We start from the raw sequence: 20489 nt of genomic DNA on the forward strand, positions 1-20489 counted from the left end.
ATATAAGAATGAAGCTTTTAGTAATGTAATTTGCCCCAAATATATTACAAACAATTGTTTCAGATAAGTAAATAATGAAATTCTTTTTTTTGTTTGTTTTTTTTGTTTTTTGAGAAAGGGAGAGCATGAGTGGGAGAGAGGGGCAGAGGGAGAGAGGGGGAGAGAGAGAGAGAGAGAGAGAGAGAGAGAGAGAGAGAGAGAGAATCTTAAGCAGGCTCCATGCTCAGAGCAGAGCCCAACGCAAGGCTTGATCCCATGACCCTGGGATCATGACCTGAGACGAAATCAAGAGTTGGACACTTAACCGACTAAACCACTCAGGTGCCTTGAAATTAATTTTCATCATCAAATAGAAGATATCTTAATAGGTACAGTGGCAGCTAAAATAATCAGATATTGTTTCTGGTCTCAAGTTTTAGTCTTATGTAGGAGACAAAAATAAACAAATAATTATCACATCTTAGAAAGTGTTAAGTGTCACAGGGCAATGCGGAAGTTCAAACATGGGACAGATTACCTCTGACTTACAGAGGTCAGGAAAAGATATATGAAGCAGCAATAGACTTTGAAAGACGGGTGAGATTTTTGTCTTGTAGAAACAAGGTAAGAAAGATGATATGGAGGCAGATGTAATAGGAGGAGTAAAGGAATGGATGTAGGGAAGCAGAGAGTGAGTTTGGGAACTTCACTCGGGTAAAGGAAAGGAATAGAAGGTAAAGGCTGGAAAAATAGGTTGGGTAGTTACTGAATATCTACTTTACTTCAGACACTGTGTGTCAGGGACCAGGCTAGTGGAAATGAAGTGGTGAAGACTGTAAAGAATCTTGACCCACAGTTCAGGCTTAGACTTTACTCAATAGGTAAAGAGGAACCACAGGTAGTACCTGCTCATGAACTATCATCAGATTTCTCACATCAATCTCTACATTGCTGTCAGAATCATTTTCTTAAAATGTAAATCGGATCATGTCTCTCTCTTGATTCAAAACCTCTGATGTCTCCCCATTGTATTTTGGAGGAAAAAAATCCCAAATCTACTTTTCTTCCTGTGGCCTGTAAGGTTTGATATAATCTGGCCCATGTATATTTCTCCAACCTCATCTTATGCCATTATGCCCTTTATTCATTAAGTGCTAGCCACCCACAGTGGTTTTTCATTTCTTTGAACTCTTATGTCCTGCCTGAGAGTCCTTGTACATGCTGTTCTGGTTGGCTGGAATGCTCCTCTTTCTGCTCTTTGCATGACTGATTCATTCTTATCCTTCAGATTTTAGCTTAAAAGTCACCACAGAGAGGTCTTTCTCAGCCAATGTATTTAAAAGCAGTCAGTCCAGGGGCGCCTGGGTGGCGCAGTCGGTTAAGCGTCCGACTTCAGCCAGGTCACCATCTCGCGGTTCGTGAGTTCGAGCCCTGCGTAGGCTCTGGGCTGATGGCTCAGAGCCTGGAGCCTGTTTCCGATTCTGTGTCTCCCTCTCTCTCTGCCCCTCCCCTGTTCATGCTCTGTCTCTCTCTGTCCCAAAAATAAATAAACGTTGAAAAAAAAATTTAAAAGCAGTCAGTCCAAAAGTTTTCATTCAGTGTATGATCTGGTAAAATTATAATTCATATATAAAGCTTATGCTATCTCACCCATAGATCAAAATGTTGGCAAATAAATGCAGAGAAAAAAGATGTATGAAGAGAGAGACTGAGAATCATGATATGCTCATTAGACAATCAAATGAGAAATCAGAAGGGGCACCTGGGTGGCTCAGTTGATTAAGCGTATGACTCTTGACTTCAGCTCAGGTCATGATCTCACGGTTTGTGAGTTTGAGCCCCACATCAGGCTCTGTGCTGGCAGTGTGGAGCCTGCTTGAGATTCTCTGTCTCCCTCTCTGTCCCTCCCCTGCTCGTGCTTTTTTTTCTCTCTCAAAAATAAATAAACATTTACAAAAAAAAAAAAATTGAAATCACACTTTAAGGACAAAAGTGTTCAGCTTTCCAGCTATTGGACCTTAAAAAAGAAAAAAAAAAACAACCCGTGGCATTCACATCTGAATGAGCAACATGTTTTGAAATAAATGATGGCAGATGGAGAAAATGATATTAGTTAAGTAAGCCACATTGCTATATGTTAAGCCAAAGAAAAAAATTAATAATAAAATTATATCTCTAAAACTTAATTTTCATGTAAAGGAGGCATCTAACATCATTCTGGTGTGCAGGTGGTTTTTTTTTTTTTTTTTTTTTTTTTTTATCCAAGGCTGACATACACATGTAGCAAAATTTATATAAGAATAGTTGCCTTACCCGCATATGAAATGCTAAGAAGCTTGCTTCGTTCAAGAGGGGGAGCCCAAGAAGACCACATGGCATGCATAGCTGGAAATGTAACACCCTGAGGAGAGGAAAAAGATATTTCTGCTGAAATACAAGGTAGATTTGTGAATGTTTTAAATTCAGTTGAGTATTTTGTTGTAAGAGAAATTTCTGGATAAGAATCAAACTAGAATCAGGTTCCATGAAGTGAGATGCCTCTACAGTCTTGAGTGAAAATACCTTCTAGTGAAATACTTTCGAAGTCTCAACAAAGATTGATTCTGTCAATTGGCTTGAGGACTCCAGGGTAAGGGTTACAATAAATCTGAAAGAAGGTACTGAAGGATGACATAAAGGAATCCTTCTCAAGGCCAATTTTTTTCATTTACTTTATTAATGGCCTGAATGAAATGGGAATATTACTACCAAGATATAACTTTTAAAAATGCTGAGCTAATGTTTTGGCGTACTGGAAGAAAATTCAAATTGACCTTAATCAACAAGAAAAACTGTCCTACAAAAAAACCCGATGAATTGAATTAGAGCATTTATAGTCTTCCCCCCCACCCTCAGTGATAACTAGCCTAGTAAATGCCAATTACTGATATAAAGGGGCTGGAACTGGGCAGGCAGGAGAGTCACAGAGACTTGGGAGAGGAGGAGATGCTGGAGGAGAATGGGAGGGAATAGATTTTGGTATATTCAAAGAAGTGGATTCACAGCTCTCTTTGGCCACTAACTGTGCAGCTTCACAAAGATTAGTTAACTTCCTGGAACTTCCATTTCTTTATCTGTAAAACAAATACAATACTTCCTATCTTGCACGATTGTTGTAAAGCCAATAGCTAGTGCTATTATTAGTGGAGATAAGAATAAATGCTTTAACACTTTGTACTTTCTACTGATTCCTTCAAAAACAAAAAAGGGAGCAAGAAATACCAACAGAAGGCACAAATGATTTAGGCAGCATTGCAAGTTGATAAGAATTTGTATCATAGAGCAACCACAGGATGAGTCATTACAGAATAAAGATTAAGGTGTTGGGAAACATCTACAGAGATTATGTTGTAGAAAACTTCATTATAAAACCCTAGGGACAATGTAGGTATATTTATGGTGAATCATGCTAGGGAGGAAAGATGCTGACTTAAGTTTATGGATTAGGCAATATACATATGATATATACTGGACGAACAGAGACATACAAAAGAACAAACACAACTTCTGGTTAGATGTAACATGGTTACTTGAGAGAGTAGTATTAATATAACCAATATACTATAATGCTAAATTAGTGGTATAAACAGACAAGAAGCTAACATATGGGAATACATTCAGCAAGGCTATTCAATATCTGGATCAGAGAAATTATGCTGCAACGAAGCATATTTTACTTAGGTAAGGAGAAGAGGAACCTGGTAATAGGGGAGTAATTCTTATTTTGTAGTCAAAACAGTTTATTTAGTACATCTCTATTTGATAAGGACAAAATAAGATTGCTTATTAAGTGATCAAAGCTTAAATTTAAACAGTATTTGGCAATCTCTGAAGCACTGTAGCAATCATTATCACATCTGAGCTGTGACTGAGGATGGGGCACGTAGTTTAGTCCCAATTTTAAAAATGATGGAACTGAGGTCTAGAGATTAGGGCTTACCTACGGTTTCACCATTAGATACAGTGGAGTTGTTATCCAAACTCTGATCTTATGACTCTAGTCAGTGTTTTTCCAACACAGCATGTACATTGCTACTACTAACTTTCATTCTTTTAAAAAAAAAAATTTTTTTTTAATGTTTATTTATTTTTGAGAGAGACAGAGCATGAGTGGTGGAGGGGCAGAGAGAGAGGGAGACACAGAATCCGAATCAGGCTCCAGGCTGCTTCCGAGATGTCAGCACAGAGCCTGACACGGGGCTAGAACCCACGAGCTGTGAGATCATGACCTGAGCTGAAGTCGGAACTTAACTGACTGAGCCACCCAGGCGCCCCTTAACTTTCATTCTATATACCAAACTCAGAGGACACTATTTCGTTTGGGTTAAAGAAATGTTAAGAGCAAAATAAATATATGCTTCCATTTCATAGGTAGAAGCGCAAAGTTAGAAACAAAAAGAGATCATTATTTAAAGATAGAGGTATATATGATGAAATGCAAAAGAGAAGTGGAAAGGAAATGAAACATAAGGAATTAAAATTTTCAAGTGATAAAAATCTTAGGAGTAGAGGAAAAAACAGATAAAAACTGATAACAATTCTCAAAGCAGCAGAAAGGCCAGAAAAATCATAAAACCAACGGCAGTTATAAAAAATGATAAATTATTTGTCTCTAAGTTCAGAACCAGAAAAAAGAACAAAGAGGAAGCTCTATGAATAACAACACATTTAAAAGTAAAACAAGGCAATTTGACAAACCATTGTGTAAAATGTGTTTTAGATCTGGGCAATCAATTAATGATAAAGGAGAGATAAACCAGCAAAAATTCAAGAGGTAAAGATGGTCTATCTTAACCGTTTTAATAGTCATTTCTTGTCTTTTCTTTTTCATTTTTAAACGTTTTATTATTTATTTTTGAGAGAGAGAGAGCGAGTGAGCAAGCATGAATGGGGCAGGGGCAGAGAGAAAGGGAGACACAATCCGAAGCAGGCTCCAGGCTCTGAGCTGTCAGCACAGAGCCGGATGCGGGGCTTGAACCCACAAACTGCAAGATCATGACCTTAGCTGAAGTCAGATGTTCCTCTAGTCACTTATTTTCTTATCTCCTGAAGTAAGAGTCAGAAGACCTGTGAAGTGTTCCCTGGGAAATGTTTTCTCTGAGTTTTTAGCAAAGCTTCCAGTTTCATCATGTTCCCACCTGAGAACCCATTGACCTCACTGATATGAAATCACTCCAATTATTTTCTAGTTATTCACTTCTCTTTTTTTTCAATTTGAGAGAGAGAGAGGGTGTGTGCAGGGGAGAGGGGCAGAGAGAGAGAGAGAGAGAGAGAGAGGGAGGGAATCTCAAGCAGGCTCCATGCTCAGCGTGGAACCTGAAGCAGAGCTGGATCCCACAACCCTGGGATCATGACCTGAGCCGAAATAAAGGGTTGGACACTCAACCAACTGAGCCATCCAGGCACCCCATTAATCATCCTTCTAATTAAAAAATAAGTCCTATCTTCTGATGTCAACTGTTGGTTTATATTCATACCAAAGAATGATAATTTTAAGGAGGTAAGAAAGTGATACGGGCTAAGAGGAAAAACAAAACAGAGAAAAAGATTACCTCTCCTAGTCCTTCTAGGGCCCTGAGTACAATGAGGGCTCCAACTCCAAAATCTGCAGCAACAGGAGTGAACAGGGTGAAGATGGCTGTGCCAAGGATCCCAAATCCTAGCAGCAGTTTCCCGCCCACTTTGCTGGCAATATATCCTCCAGGAATCTGGGTGATGATGTAGCCATAAAAAAAAGAACCGAGAATCCATCCTTGTGTTTCTGCATCCCACTGGTACCTTTTACCCTATAAAGAGCAGGAGGACAAAAACAAGCTTTTAAGACCTTGACTAAACAGCTCTTTTGTCTAATTGGCATCTAAGTACACATAAATGTAATTTTGAGTCACTGTTTTCGAGTGAAGAACTTGCAAACTTTCTACTAGGTACGTGAGTCACCACAACACAGACATGCCACTTCTAGAAGACAATAAAAATAATTGAAAGCCGTAAACTGCAAGAAGGCTCGCTATTTTATGAAACTAGACTCTAGGATGAGTTGTAGAGGCTTTGTAATGACCATGACCAAGAAGGACCAAAAAACAGGTACAGGTTCAATCCAGAAATTCTACTAAACAGAATACTCTATAGGCTGAGCTAGGCTTTGGAGCCAGGCCTGGGTTCAAGCCTCGCTCTTTTACTTACTGGATTTGTGATCTGGGAAGTTAAATGAAAAAGGCCTGACACACACGAAGTGTTCACTTAATGTTGGTTATTAGTATGCATAAATATAGATCATTAATATCTCCCCAATTCAGAACAAACACTTGAACAAGCACAAAGAACAAGACGAAAGAACAAGAATTTAAACCAAGCCATAAACTTCATGTGAGTAGGAAATGTCTTTTAATTAGTAGCAGCACACAGTAAGGTAATGATGAAGATTTAGTGACTAATCAGAATATCTGACATCTTTATTTTTTCTTTTTTTTTTTTTTTCTTTTTTTTCAACGTTTTTTTTAATTTATTTTTGGGACAGAGAGAGACAGAGCATGAACGGGCGAGGGGCAGAGAGAGAGGGAGACACAGAATCGGAAACAGGCTCCAGGCTCTGAGCCATCAGCCCAGAGCCCGACGCGGGGCTCGAACTCACGGACCGTGAGATCGTGACCTGGTTGAAGTCGGACGCTTAACCGACTGCGCCACCCAGGCGCCCCAAGAATATCTGACATCTTTAATGCATGTAGTTGTATCACTGAGCCAATGTGTCAAGAACAATTGCAGGATTTGTTTTTACTGCTGATATAAGGCAGATGAATACAATTTAGCTAGGTCAACGAAAGCACTTGCCAAAGGGAAAGATACAAAGCACCCCTCTAATTATCCTTATTTGCAGTATTAATCTGTAGCTTATCTGTGGAATTATTGGACTTCATGAACTGTCCAGCAGTTATAAGTCATAGGTTGAAGTAGGAAAAGTGGGTGATGTGAACCCAAATATGAATTCAGCAACATTATTAAGGTCAAATAAAAATTTTTTTGGTAAGTCACTATTTTGTATGTATGCTTGTTTAGGCAAAAACTTCCTGTACTTGAATGCTCTTGTTTATAAATGGCAGAGGAGACTAACCCAAGTGTGATCTGGCTTCTTCGTGAACCCTGGGAATGGATGAAAATAAGCTCATAAAAAAGGACACCAGCCTTTTCTCCTTTTCTCTCTGTCTGATAAGCAAAATAAAGTGTTTAAAGTATATAAAACTCAATTCTGAACAAATGATGAGCACACACTTATCAATTCTACTATAACATGAAGCAGGCAAAGTGACTTAAGCAGTTTAGGTTAAGCATAACGTAAGTTTTAGAAAAAGAATGTCCTAAAAGACTGACCTGTTCTTATTTTTCATACTGCAGATGACCCAAGCTTTCCTGCAACCATAACCTTTTAAGCAAAACAGCTATTGAACAAAAGTCCCGTAAAAATTATTCAGCAACATCTAAAACAATCAAATTTTCTGGTATGCTAAACGGGTTTTTCCAAATTATCTTCAAGGATGATTGGTATGTTTATAGAGGAAACTGAAAAACTACTTTTCAAACAGATCAAGGTGTATTACACCAAGTAGCAGTAGCTGTAGTTATGTTACTGTTCAACTAGTGCTTGGAAAAACACAAAGGAAAAAGACTCAGCTTACATGAATCAAGTGTTGATGGTTTCTATAGGATGCAGAAAGACTTTTCAGTATTTTAACTTGGTCATATTTTAGGAATAAGACTGTTTATAAAGTAGCACTTACCGTTTGATTATGAAGAACTTTTATGGGAGCAGAATGCTCTGCACACTCCTTGGAAGTTTTATTATCTGCTAAAGTCATATTTGAATCTATCATATCCACCAATGCCACGCTCAGATTCACCCGTAATGCATAGAGAACGAAGAAACCAAAAAACGCCAACACTGCTAAGTTATAACGAGCAGAGCCGCACACTGGAGCTGAAATAAATATTGGGGGACAACTTTCACTAGAAGAATAACTTAGATGATATTGTCTAAATTACTAAAAAGGTTACTTTTTAGAAGTACACAAATTCATAAATCATGAATATTTTTCTGAGAATAATCTCAGGTTGAGCATATCTGAAAACATTTATCAAAGAGAATTTGTTCTCAGCAGCTGTAGTTTTGATAAACATGTAACACATGAGAGCCTGAACTATAAGACAGTTTTTTAAAACACGAAGGCAATAGCTTTACCAACTCTGCTCAGAAAGATCTCCATTACAGCCTCAGAACTGTCAGTTGACAAAGATATGAGAAAAACAGATAAGGGGTTTAATGGCATCACTATTTCTGAAAAACTATCTATATCATGGCCGATAAGTACTAGAGTATTCACCACAGCATAGCACACATACTACTGACTATGGATTAGTGGCCATCTCACTGTAATTGTAGCACAGCACAAAAATTTCCTGCCAAGGCTAGGGCCTGAAACTCCTCTTGATAAATTTCTTACCTTGAAAAGTATCCTCAGAGGCTGGGTTTGAATCAGAAGCCATGATTAACACTTAAGGTCCTCCTAAACTAAATGTGTTTAAGAATCCGGAAGCAAACTTGCAGAATCTATGACAGTTGCAGCATCTGTGACAGTTGCTCAGTTGCTCATGCTTAAAGGGCCCAAATTAAAAAAGGAAGTAAGTGAAGGTACCACAAGGATAAAAAAAAAATGAAGGCGGAATGGCTGGAGGAACCAATGAAAGAAAGATCATGTGAGAGGAGGAGTTTTGATCTATTTTTTACTATAATTACAGGCGTATGCACTTATTCTGTCTTTTGCTTTTTTTTTTTTTTTTAATTTTTTTTTTCAACGTTTATTTATTTTTTGGGGGGACAGAGAGAGACAGAGCATGAACTGGGGAGGGGCAGAGAGAGAGGGAGACACAGAATCGGAAACAGGCTCCAGGCTCTGAGCCATCAGCCCAGAGCCTGACGCGGGGCTCGAACTCACGGACCGCGAGATCGTGACCTGGCTGAAGTCGGACGCTTAACCGACTGCGCCACCCAGGCGCCCCTGTCTTTTGCTTCTTTTACTGAGTTGCAGAATTGGAGAGGGGACAGGAATTTAGGAAGTTAAGGTTGATTGATCCCTTAGTGACAGAGAGAGTGGCTAATCCAGGGTCTTAACACCTTTAAGTTTGGTGAGCACTGAGAGAGAAATAGCTGTTGAAAGACATGAGCATCTGTTTTACTTGGTTCAATACCTATATATGAATATAAGTATGCTTTATTTGGGTAATTACATATTAATACTACATACACACTTTTCCCCTACTCAGGAATCCTGGTGTTTTCATTTACCTACCCTCAAACAAAAATATGTTTTTCAGAGTACAAAGGTCTTGGTACTGATTCAGACTGACTGATTCAGACTGAAGCATTAATGAATATGGCATGACTATACTTAGGGATGTTCTTAAATACTATGATCAAACTCACTTTCCTATAAGCCTTCAGACACTTAACAACTGCTATCAGTGTTTCTTCTGTGTAGGCATTACATCACTTATGACAGAACTTTTCAATTGACTCCTTTTGGAGGAGTACAGCTATTAGAATTATGGCACCACTGCCATTGTTAGACCTAGATCTGTGAGAACTGTATTTCTAAAGCTCCATTCATGCTGTCTGTGTTACCTGAATCTAGAAACGTTTGCTCTCTGCTCCAACCAATGGGCTGCTATCTAGTTAGGGAGGCTTTGGATAGTGCAAGGCATGTTTTATCATTGCTCTGTGCCAGTAATACAAAGAAATCTGGATGGGGCCTCATAATCTTGCCAAATTTGGACAACCAAAATGTGTTACTCGACCAAAATGTGTTACTCGGTGTAATTTGGAGTAAGAAAACTCCAGATATATGTACTGTCTGCTTTGCCAAAGTATTATTTACAAAGTTCATTACCTACTTCAGCAGAGGAGTGACAACAGGTAATTGTGGTTTCAAGAGCTTCTCTGGTTGCTGTGTGTAAATTACAAAGGGAGAAAAGTGTGAATCATGGTAGAAGATGTAGACTCAGAAAAATCACTTAAGGGACTATTAGAGTCTTTCAGGAAAGAGATGAAGGTGGCTTTTTTTTTTTTTTAAAGTTTATTTTTGAGACAGAGAGAGACAGAGCATGAACGGGGGAGGGTCAGAGAGAGGGAGACACAGAATCTGAAACAGGCTCCAGGCTCTGAGCTGTCAGCACAGAGCCCGACGCAGGGCTTGAACTCATGGACTGCGAGATCATGACCTGAGCCGAAGTCGGCCGCTTAACTGACTGAGCCACCCAGGCGCCCCAAGATGAAGGTGGCTTTAACTAGGATAAAGCAGAGGCAATGGAGAGAAATGGGCAGATTTAAGATAAATTTAAAAGCGGAACTGACTGGCCTTGCCTACATATTAGATGTGGCAGTAAGTGAAAGGAAGGGGGTAAGTTACTAGTAATTCAGCTTACTAATTAGTCCAGACAACTTTATTTTATGCTATTCTGACTTGTAATGTTATTACTCCTTTCTATCCTATTTGCAGTTACCATATTTTATTGTAATCAGTTTCTCCCCATGTGATGCTTTATTTGGACTATGACATACCCTTTTTGTAAAAAATTTTAATGTTTTGTTTTTATTTTTGAGAGAGACAGAGAGACAGAGTGCAAGTCGGGGGGGGGGGGGCAGAGAGAGGGAGACCCAGAATCTGAAGCAGGCTCTAGGCTCTGAGCTGTTAGCACAGAGCCCAACACAGGGCTCGAACTCATGAACCACAAGATCATGACCTGAGCTGAAGTCAGATGCTTAACAGACTGAGCCACCCAGGCGCCCCTGGATTTTGATATACCTTATCCTATGAAGAAGATGTAGGGCTATAAGTTGGTGGTATTACTTGAAAATATGACAAAGAAGTTATGGATCAGACAATTTTAACTTTCTGGGGGCACGGTCAATAATCAGAAAATAAAAAAACACAGATGTCACAAAGTATATGACTATGAGGTTTTAAGAGATACTAAAAATACATGGTTGCTACTTTATAAAAATGGTTATTGCTTACAAATCAGTCAGAAAAGTTTTATTTCAAGAAAGTATGATGATTAGACAAGATGTGCCTGTGAATTTGGATAATGTTTGAAATTGGTCCAACAAAAGAACGCTTGCATCATGAAGAGAGAGAACATCCATCAGGCATCTGCCACCTTGAAATCTAGTTCAAAGCAAAATCATGCTTGCATAACGAACAGAGCACCCATCAAAACAAACACCAGCTTCTAAAATATGGTTTAAACTTAGGAATGTGGAGTGGGTGTACTTGAAAGAACACAGTCTAATTTAGAGAAAAGCAGACCTGGGAATGAATCTCAGTCCTGAATCTCATCGTCTGTGTTTTTGGGGAAGTTACTTAATAGTTTTCATTCTCAGGTTTCTTGGCTCTTAGAATGAGGCAACCACAATGCACCTCACTGGGTTGTGTGTGGATTAAATGAAATACTCTAGGGAAGTTATGGTAAACACTCAGTAGAAGTGAGTTCCTTTCCTGTTCACCCTGGATAAAGTTATACCAATAAGATAGAGTGCCACCATATATGTGTGTAACAAGAGGCAAAGGAGTCACATTAAATTGCTTGTGTGTGTGTATGTGTGGGTGGGGGGTCGGGGAAGGCCTCTTGGAGAAAGGACATTTATACTAGTCTTCATCAATGAGTAGGAAGTCACCAGGCATTGAGAGTGAAGGGTAATTGTCTGGAAGCATCATCCATGTGGAATAAAGAAGAGTCAATCTCATCAATTAGCACACGGCAAGAGAAAATAATAACTCCTTGAGGCAGCAGTGAGGAGTGAAAGTGATATGCCCAGAAGGCCAGGTTTCTGTAGAAGCAAGGATGTGTGGGTGGAGGGAAGGCTGGTGAAAATCTTAGAATGCCAGGCATTTATTCATTGTGGAAGGGTTTGGCAGTGGGAAGAAGCAAGGAAGTACTGAGTAGTGAGGGAGAGACTCAGGTGGAAAATTCATGGTTGGGAACACTGACCCATGCAGATGATGATTTTCCCTAAAGGAAGGGGGACACTGGACACAGTGAGCACCCTTGGCCCAAGAACTGCATTACAAAAAAATTTCCTATCAGGGTGCCTGACTAGCTCTTGATCTTGGGGTTGTGAGTTCAAGCCCATGTTTGGCATAGAGATTAAAAAAAAATAAAAATCTTGAAGGTGACTGGGTGGCTCTGTCGGTTAAGTGTCTGACTTAGTTCACATCATGATCTTGTAATTTGTGAGTTCGAGCCCTACACTGGGCTCGCTGCTGTCAGTACGGAGCCCCGCTTCAGATCTTCTGTCCTCCTCTCTCTCTGTCCCTCCCTTGCTCACACTCTCTCTGTTTCAAAAATAAACATAAAAAAAAAAAATCTTGAACACAAATACAATATGTTTTGCCTTTAAAAAGGGTAATATTCAACTAGTCTTACTCTGCCTTATGGGTAATTAATTCCTGATAAATCTTTATGTATTCTTAGCTCCCAAATTAATACCCATTTATGTGAAAACACCAAATTCCACTAAAATGGATTCAGTTACACAACATGACCCAAATGACCCAATGACCCAAGGCCATTTGCCTTTGTTCTATAACATGGTTGCTCTCTACCAGCACGCCATAACTTACATTTAATACACAAAGTATACTTGTGAAACTCAGTGCTTGTGTAATTGAGCCCTGAATGTAAGCCCTGCAACAGAACAGTAGAGGCAAAAAAACAAAAGGAAACACCACTCTCCCCATTAATGAAAACAAAGCATAGAATGAACTGTTACAAGTTAGGAAATCACAAGTTCCAATAGGGTGTGACCATGAAGAATGGGGACGTCATTTTACTGTGCCGAGATTCTCTGAGGAATGCAAAATCCAAATGGTCTTCACTGATAATAATGATAATGATAATAGTAACATTTACTATGTGCCAAACTCTTCTAGGCACTTCCTATTAGCTCATTTAATCCTCACAGTAACCCTGTAAATTTGATTTATTGATAAGGAATGCATAGAGAGCTTAGGTAATTGCTAAAGCTCACAGAACAAGTTAGCAGAGCTGGGTTTGGAAGTTAGTTAGGCACTCTGGCTCCAGATCCATGCTCTGTCTTTAAACACAAAGAAATGTCTTAGAAGCCCTAAAACTCATTTCTCCTGAGTGAACACATTTTTGGTGCAACAGTATTTTGATAATCCACTTAATCAAATATAAGGCACATGTCATTCATACAAAAGTAAACCTTCAACTGGTATAAAGTGTGAGGAATGCATTTTTATGTGTGGGAGGGGAAGCTTTGCTCTTCCTTGCTTAGTTCCCTCCCTTCCTCCTACCTAAATTAAGCAGAAAAATCTATAGACTTCCTATTGTTTATCAGTGTTGGGCCAGCTTTTCCCCATCATTTTGGTGTGCATCTCTGAAATCCACCAGGCTGAGTAAAAGCAAATGCTTAAGAGGCAAACAATAATTGGGTTACTGAAAATTCCATCATATTACATCAACCTGAGTGGTATTAATTCTTAACACTAAAGAAACATATCTTAATTTTAGCTCTCTTAATAAAGAAACACTATGTATAATTTAAAACCATGTCCTCTTACTGATGGTGGAGTAGGGAACTTGTAAATTTGTGATGGATCAAGTAAAAATGACTAAGCATTTTTCAAATACGAATTTCTCAAATATAACACAAATATGGCTACATGCAACCTTTGGGATGTAACCTCTGTGGCCCTCGGATGTCTATGTATACAATGATGCACCACCAGATGGTACTTTCTAAGTTCTTTTTACTACTGTAAAATTTTACAACTGATATTTTATCAGCTTTCCTCTTCTTAAAATCAGAAGTATACACTTAGGCATAGATAAGGTACAGACATATATATTTTCTCAACTGCAACAGAATATAGTAGTCTCTAGGGAATATCTTGATTATGGCATTTGTTTCTGTATTTCCGTAATAGATTATTTTACAGAAGAAAATTATAGAAAGCTAACAGCTATGCCACAGAAAAAGTGCAGTTTACGGAACTAAGTCCAATTTCTAGGTAAAACGTCACTGGTACAGTATTTACACTGAGCCTCCTCTAAAATAAGCTCCCAGCTGCTGGATGGAGCTCTGACGTTGCCACATCTACTGCCACCATCTGGTAATGTTAAAAACAAATAAAAAAGATACCACAGGACTACCCTATTCTTGGTCAGGAAAAGTCAAATTTCTAATTCAACTCTGTTTCTCATGCACACATCTTTGAAACTACAGAATGCCTGCAAACGGATTTGTTCTTTATTTTTAATTACTTTCAAAGAAGTTACATTTAAAAATATTAAATAGTAATATATTTTAACTTCCCCAAATTCACGGAAGATACGTTAAGTACTTCTATTTGTTGCAAGCCCTTTGACAAGTTATCTTAGAGCTTTATAGATATCCTATCTTGAGGATAACTAAATTGTTTTCTAACTTAAATCGTGGACTGCTACGATGTAATCGGAGACTACCATACGGAAAAAAAAATGTGTGCACAAGTTCAAGATATTCGCTGGGTTATGCAAGTTTTCCTCCATATACACACAATATGTTAACCTCAATCCTGTTTTTCGGTCTCCCCTCTCCGCCCCAGGAGCTACCAGATTACAAGTTGGCGGACAGCAGCTGCGGAAACCTGGCGGTGACAGGGAAGGAGACCTAGCAGTTCCGTCCAACCCTTTGCCCACCCATCTGCAGGCATCTCTCACAGTTTGCTCTTACACCGGGTCCTCTGCCCGGCCCTTTGCCCATTGATTTGCAGGTTCTCCTCCAATGCATTCTTCCACAGGGTGCCCCGCTTGATGTTATCGAAAACTGCCAGGAGCCCAGCGCCTGCGGCGCCCAGCAGCTCCCGCCCAGACCCTTCAGGGCTGCACCTGCCGAGGCCCCACCCGAGACTTCAGCCCGGCCTGGCCTCAAGGTCCCCTCCAGACCCCAGAGCAGCTTCTGGGCACCTGGGCAGGAGGGGGCTGAGCAGGGCGGGGAATGGATCCCGCTCCTCGAATTCCCTCGCGCCTTGGCTTCCCTTTCTCAAGACCCCTTGAGGGGCAGCAGCTCTGGTCCCACTGGCCAAGGACGAGCATACCCTGGCCACCCCCGCCCTCGGACAGCTTCGCTACTCACCGGCTTCCACCCGCGGGGTGCTCTGCAGCAAGGGCGTCCTATCTGAGCCCTCCTCGCCATCGCTGGAGGCCAGGCCCCGAACCGGGGACCTCATGACGCCTCCGCGGAGCAGGCGTTCGATACCTTCAGAAAGGAGAGCGGCGGCCGGACAGCCGAAGGCCTGGGCCGCGCGGGCACAGCCCCGGGCCTGGCACCGCCCCTCGGCTGCGTTCGTCACCGCGGCACCGCCCACAGGCGGCTGCACCGCCTCTTCCGCCGCCGCCATCTTAGGTTCGGGCAACTCTGGAGCGGTTGGGTGGGGGAAAGCAGAATTCTGGGAGTTGTGGCCTGGCAGGGCGAGGTCAGTGTTTTCTCGGCCCTGGGGCTCTGGGCTTGTCGGATCGTCGGTGTTACGAGGAAAACCCCTCTTGCGCTCCCTTGTAAAGCTTAGGGGCTGCTCCTGCGGGACCCGGATTGAATGGGACCCTTCAGGAGGCAACGACTTGAATCGCGCATAATTAAGGGGAGGGCTTGGAGCAAATTTAGAAGTGGGTGGTGTGTATTTTGACGTTCATTCGTTAGTAGTAAATTGCCATGAATATCAGCAATCCTGGTACTATCTACCCGCCCAGCATATTGTCCCTAAAGTAGCTTTTGAGGAGGAAAAAACTGAATGGACACACATTGTTCGTTCCTATGAAATAGCTGATTTTGTGGGTCAAAAAAGCCAATGTTGTCAGTTTCACATGATTCAATTTATAGAATCCTCTAATATGTGTGTGTAATGTCTCCCTAGTTCTAATTCGGATAGCAACTTCTGGCATTTGCTGACTCTGGGAAAGAGTAAAAGGGACCAGTCTGCCTAGGGGGTGGGGTGGGGAATTGGGGGATGGGGCAGTGGGAGTGGGACGGAGGTGGACCTGCGGTCCTGACCACAGGCCACAGGTTTCAGTTGAGCTGTTATCGTGAGTAATAAAGTCCTGGAGAAAGGAAAAATAAGATGTGGTAGATGACCTTGGGGAGTTCAGTGTAGTCGGGGAAGACTCACAGACCAGTAAAAACCAGGTCAGGGGCTTGGTGAGATCCATGAGGGACCGAATGGGAGGGTTAACCTTACCCAGCACGGAGGGTGAAGATTTCTGAGGTTCTCTCTCACCTCCAGATCAGTAAATGCCAGGAGAGTTACCAAGTGAAAACAACAAATCAAGCCTTGTTTCTGAGTTACTGAAATGACAATGCAGATTCTAAGCTCTTCAAGAGGGGTAGGGGGTGGGATTCTGGCCTTTTTGGAGTCTTCTACAGCAATGCCACTCAAACTTGACTATGGGTGAAATTACCCCGCAGAGCGTCTTAAAATGCGAATTCGGATCTATCAGCTCTGGTGTGACAGTTAATTTTATGTGTCAACCTGCAGGGTGTTTTGGATGAGGTTAACATTTAAATCAGTGAGCTCTGGCTAAAGCAGATTGCCCTCTATAATGTGGGTTGAATTTATTCAATCTAAGGCCTGAATAGAACAAAAGACCCCACTCCCCAGCCAAGGGGTAGTTGTCCAGCAGACTGCCTTTACACATCATTTGCAACACAGTCTCTCCTGGGTGTCTATGCTGCAGGTTCACACTGCAGATTTGACTTCCCAGCTTTCATAATTGCATGAGCCAATTCCTTATATAACACTCTCTCTCTCTCTCTCTCTCTCTCTCTCTCTCTCTCTCTCTCGGTTCTGTTTCTCTAGGAAACCCTGACTAATACATCTGGAATGGGCCTGAGATTCTGTATTGCTAAGAAGCAATGAATAACAAGTTTATAGAAGACTTGGAATAAGGATTCCAACATATATGAAAAATTTCAAACCAGAAGAGGCCTCCCCCATTTTTAAAAATATGCTTTTTATTTTAAGAGTTTTAGGTTTATAGGAAAGTTGCAGAGATAGTACAGTGAGTGCTCTCTACTCTTTACCTGGTTTGACCTCTTAAGATCTTACAATACTTTGATATGTTGGTCACAGCTGATTAGCCAATATTGATAGGTTATTAAACTGAAGTTCATATTTTATTCAGATTCCTTTAGTTTTTACCTAATGTTCTTTTTCTGTCCTAGGATCCCATCCAGGATAACACTTACATTTAGTCACTGTGTCTCCTTAGGCTCCTGTAGACTGATGGTTTCTCAGACTTTCTTTGTTTTTGTTGACCTTGCCAATTTTGTAGAGTACTGGTAGTTTTTGTAGAAAGTCTCTCAATTTGGGTTTGTTTGATGTTTTTCTTGTAATTGGACTGGGGGAAGACTGCAGAGGTAAAGTGCCATTCTCATCCTGTAATTTCAAGGGAATGTGCTGTCAATATAACTTATCACTGATGATTATCACTGGTGATGTTAAGCTTCATCACATACCTGAGATCATGTTTGTCAGCTTTCCCCCCCTGTAAAGTTACTCCTTTTCCCCTCCTCCCTTTCCAACTTTTTTCTTTGGTAGAAGTCAGTAATGCAGCTTACACTTAAGGGATAGGGGAGTTATTCTCTAAGTCTTTGAAGAGCAGAATTCTTTTGTATGGGAGATTTGTGTATTCTCTCATAGTCATTCATTCATTCATTCATTCATTCAAGTATTTATGTATATTACAGGCCCATAGTTATTTATTTTATACTTTGGGTTATAATGCAACACTATGTTACTTATTTTGTTGCTCAAATTGTTCCAAGTTGGTAATTGGAAGATCTTTCAGTTGGTTCCTGTGTCCCTTTTGCTTGTCTCCATTGTTGTGTTTTGTTTTTATCTCTACCTTACTTTCTGGTTTAGTAAGATGTTTTAAGGGCTTCTCTGTGGCTGTCAGTTGAGCATCTGACTCTTGATTTTGGCTCAGGTCGTAATCCCAAGGTAGTGGGATCAAGCCCCACGTTGGGCTCTATGCTGAGCATGGAGCCTGCTTAAGATTCTCTCTCTCCCTCTGCCCCTCCCCATCTCTCTCTCTCTCTCTCAAAATAAACAAACAGATTCTAGGCTCAGCCTGTATAGCCTCTGCTCCTGCCATTTCTCCAAAATGAATGATGTTAGAAATCAAGATGGTGCTGGATGTATTTCTTGCTACTGCATTGTCATTGCTTCTAAACCCAGAGAAAATACTTTTGTGTTGTTTTATAATGTTCCAGAGAGAAATTAAAAAAAAAAAAAAAGCATAAGATGGCATCTTTTTTTGCCCTCATTTCTGGCATTTACTTCCCGATTGCTCACTACCATAGAGGATTGTTGTCAATGTTATTTATTTTTTGGTTGGTAATTCCTTGTTTTACCAACACTCTAAACTGATGCTTTGAATAGAAATATAGTGAAAGCTACATATATAATTTAAAATTTTCTAATAGCTACATTAAAACAAACTTAAGAAACAAAAAAGATGAGATGAATTTTATACTATATATTATTTAACACATTATATCAAATTTTATCAATTCAACATCTAATCAATATAAAACTATTAGTGAGATATGTTACACTCTTTTTCTAGTACTAAATCTTCAATATCTCTGTGTATTTTGCACTTATAGCACATCATCATTAGGATCGGCCATGTTTCAAGCATTTAGTTACCACATGTGGAGTGGGCACCATATTGGACAGAGCAGCTCTAGACCATATGAGGGTTTATTTTTCCCTCATGCCTTTAATTTTTTTTTTTTTAAGTTTATTGTGAGACACAGAGAGTGCGGAGGAGGGGAAGAGAGAGAGGGAGAGAGAGAATCCTAGGCAGTCTCCATGCTGACAGTGGGGCCTGAAGTGACAAACCGTGACGTGAAGTCATGACCTGAGCCTACACCAAGAGTTGGATGTCTAACTGACTAAGCCACCCAGGTGCTCCCAGAATAATGTCTTTGGATAGGGAAAACAAAACAAAACGAAAAAGACATCTGGGCAGAGTGCCAAGTTCAAAAGATTTTAGCTGTTTTCCTCCTCCATAAACTGAAGATAATAGTAGAAACAACCTCATAGGGTTTTTGTAAGGATTAAATAACGTAATGCATATACATCACAGTACATGGTAGGTAGCAAGTCTCAATATATGTTAGCTATTACAATTTTTATTGTTAAGTTTGTTTTGCAAAATGAGCTTACCCATGCTAGGAACTCCCTTTGACTTTCATTATACCTTTTTAAAAATACATATCACATTCTCTCTGGAGTTATGTAGTTAGTAGTTGGCTGTGTAACTGTCTTAGCTCCCTTTTAAGACTTTAGGTTTCCTAGGAGCTGGGACCACATCTTATTTACCTTTGCAGGCTATGCAGCTCCTAGCATCTGTTCTTTCACTGTGCTTATCATGTTTCACAGTGCCTTATTATTTTGGCCTTGGTGAGACTACTAAGGTGAGAATTACAAGTAGATAGAAATATACAGGGAGTAAAAATTTGAATGGAGGACAATATTTGAACCACTAAATTTAGAAATATTAAACCTTATAATAATTTTTGGATGAACAGTGTGGTCCTATAAAATCATCATTTCTTTTTCCTAGCTTTTTCTCTAAAAAAATAATCAGTAATTATCATGATTATTGAATTGTATTGGTAATTGAAATGTTTTAGTCAATATTTTGTTTTGTTTTGTTTTGCCAAACTTGACAATCATCTGAGAATTGATTTCTGAGGGTTAATTTATAAATTCTTTGTCATTTTATGGGTTTGAATCTCTAGGATTTAGTAATTATTTTCTTTAAATTGTATCACATTATTATTTATAAGAAACTCTTCACCATCTGGAGATCTTTTTCTCATACAGTTATGTGAGTTAAATTCCACTAACCATTTTTTTCTCATATCTTTATAACTTATACAAGGGTATCAACTAAACTTAGTGACTTAGGTATAATATTTAAGGAGGGATGTTAAAATATTTTTAACATGATTGATAGAAAAATTTCCATTAAGTCTAAGGTTCCAGGGTGCTTTGGTGGCTGTCGGTTAAGCATCCGACTTTGACTCAGGTCATGATCTCATGGTTTGTGGGTTCGATCCCTGCATTGGGCTCTGTACTGAGAGCTCGGAGCCTGGAGCTTGCTTCAGATTTTGTGTTTCCCTCTCTCTCTGCCTCTTCCCTGCTTACACTTTGTTTCTCTCTCCCTTTCTCTCAAAAATAAATAAATAAACACTAAAAAAATTTTTTTTAAAGTCTAAGGTTTCTCTCCACTCTATTCTCTTCTCCATACTTCTCTTTTTCTTTTCTTTCTTTCTTTTTTAAAAATATTTCTCTCTTACATTATCTTTTTGAAATTCTGATTTCAAACTTTATTACAAGGCTATCATAATCAAA

At 39.8% G+C, this 20489-nt stretch overlaps 1 protein-coding gene and 1 long non-coding RNA gene across 5 annotated transcripts in view; one reads left to right on the forward strand and one right to left on the reverse strand.

Moving 5' to 3' along the window:
• The window catches only part of SLC17A5 (solute carrier family 17 member 5), a 49871-nt gene extending 34473 nt beyond the window's left edge, over nucleotides 1–15398 (reverse strand). The window contains exons 1-4 of one of the 4 annotated variants that reach the window (XM_040473965.1): nucleotides 15206–15398; nucleotides 7791–7987; nucleotides 5571–5804; nucleotides 2293–2380 (exon numbers count right to left, since the gene is read on the reverse strand). In XM_040473965.1, coding sequence (XP_040329899.1) covers nucleotides 2293–2380; nucleotides 5571–5804; nucleotides 7791–7987; nucleotides 15206–15299 — 613 coding nt within the window. In that variant the 5' untranslated portion in view covers nucleotides 15300–15398. Of the gene's footprint in view, nucleotides 1–2292; nucleotides 2381–5570; nucleotides 5805–7790; nucleotides 7988–8510; nucleotides 8611–15205 lie in introns of those variants that run through there. The other 3 variants (XM_040473963.1, XM_040473964.1, XM_040473966.1) reach the window with 3 other exon arrangements.
• Nucleotides 15399–15436: 38 nt separating this feature from the next.
• The window catches only part of LOC121029673 (uncharacterized), a 30709-nt gene continuing 25656 nt past the window's right edge, over nucleotides 15437–20489 (forward strand). The window contains exon 1 of the long non-coding RNA XR_005789830.1: nucleotides 15437–15545. This is a non-coding gene — a long non-coding RNA (uncharacterized LOC121029673). The remainder of the gene's footprint in view (nucleotides 15546–20489) is intronic.

Source organism: Herpailurus yagouaroundi, unplaced genomic scaffold (assembly GCF_014898765.1).
Source record: "Herpailurus yagouaroundi ecotype Mexico unplaced genomic scaffold, PumYag 139, whole genome shotgun sequence".
Classification (NCBI taxonomy): Eukaryota; Metazoa; Chordata; class Mammalia; order Carnivora; family Felidae; genus Herpailurus; species Herpailurus yagouaroundi.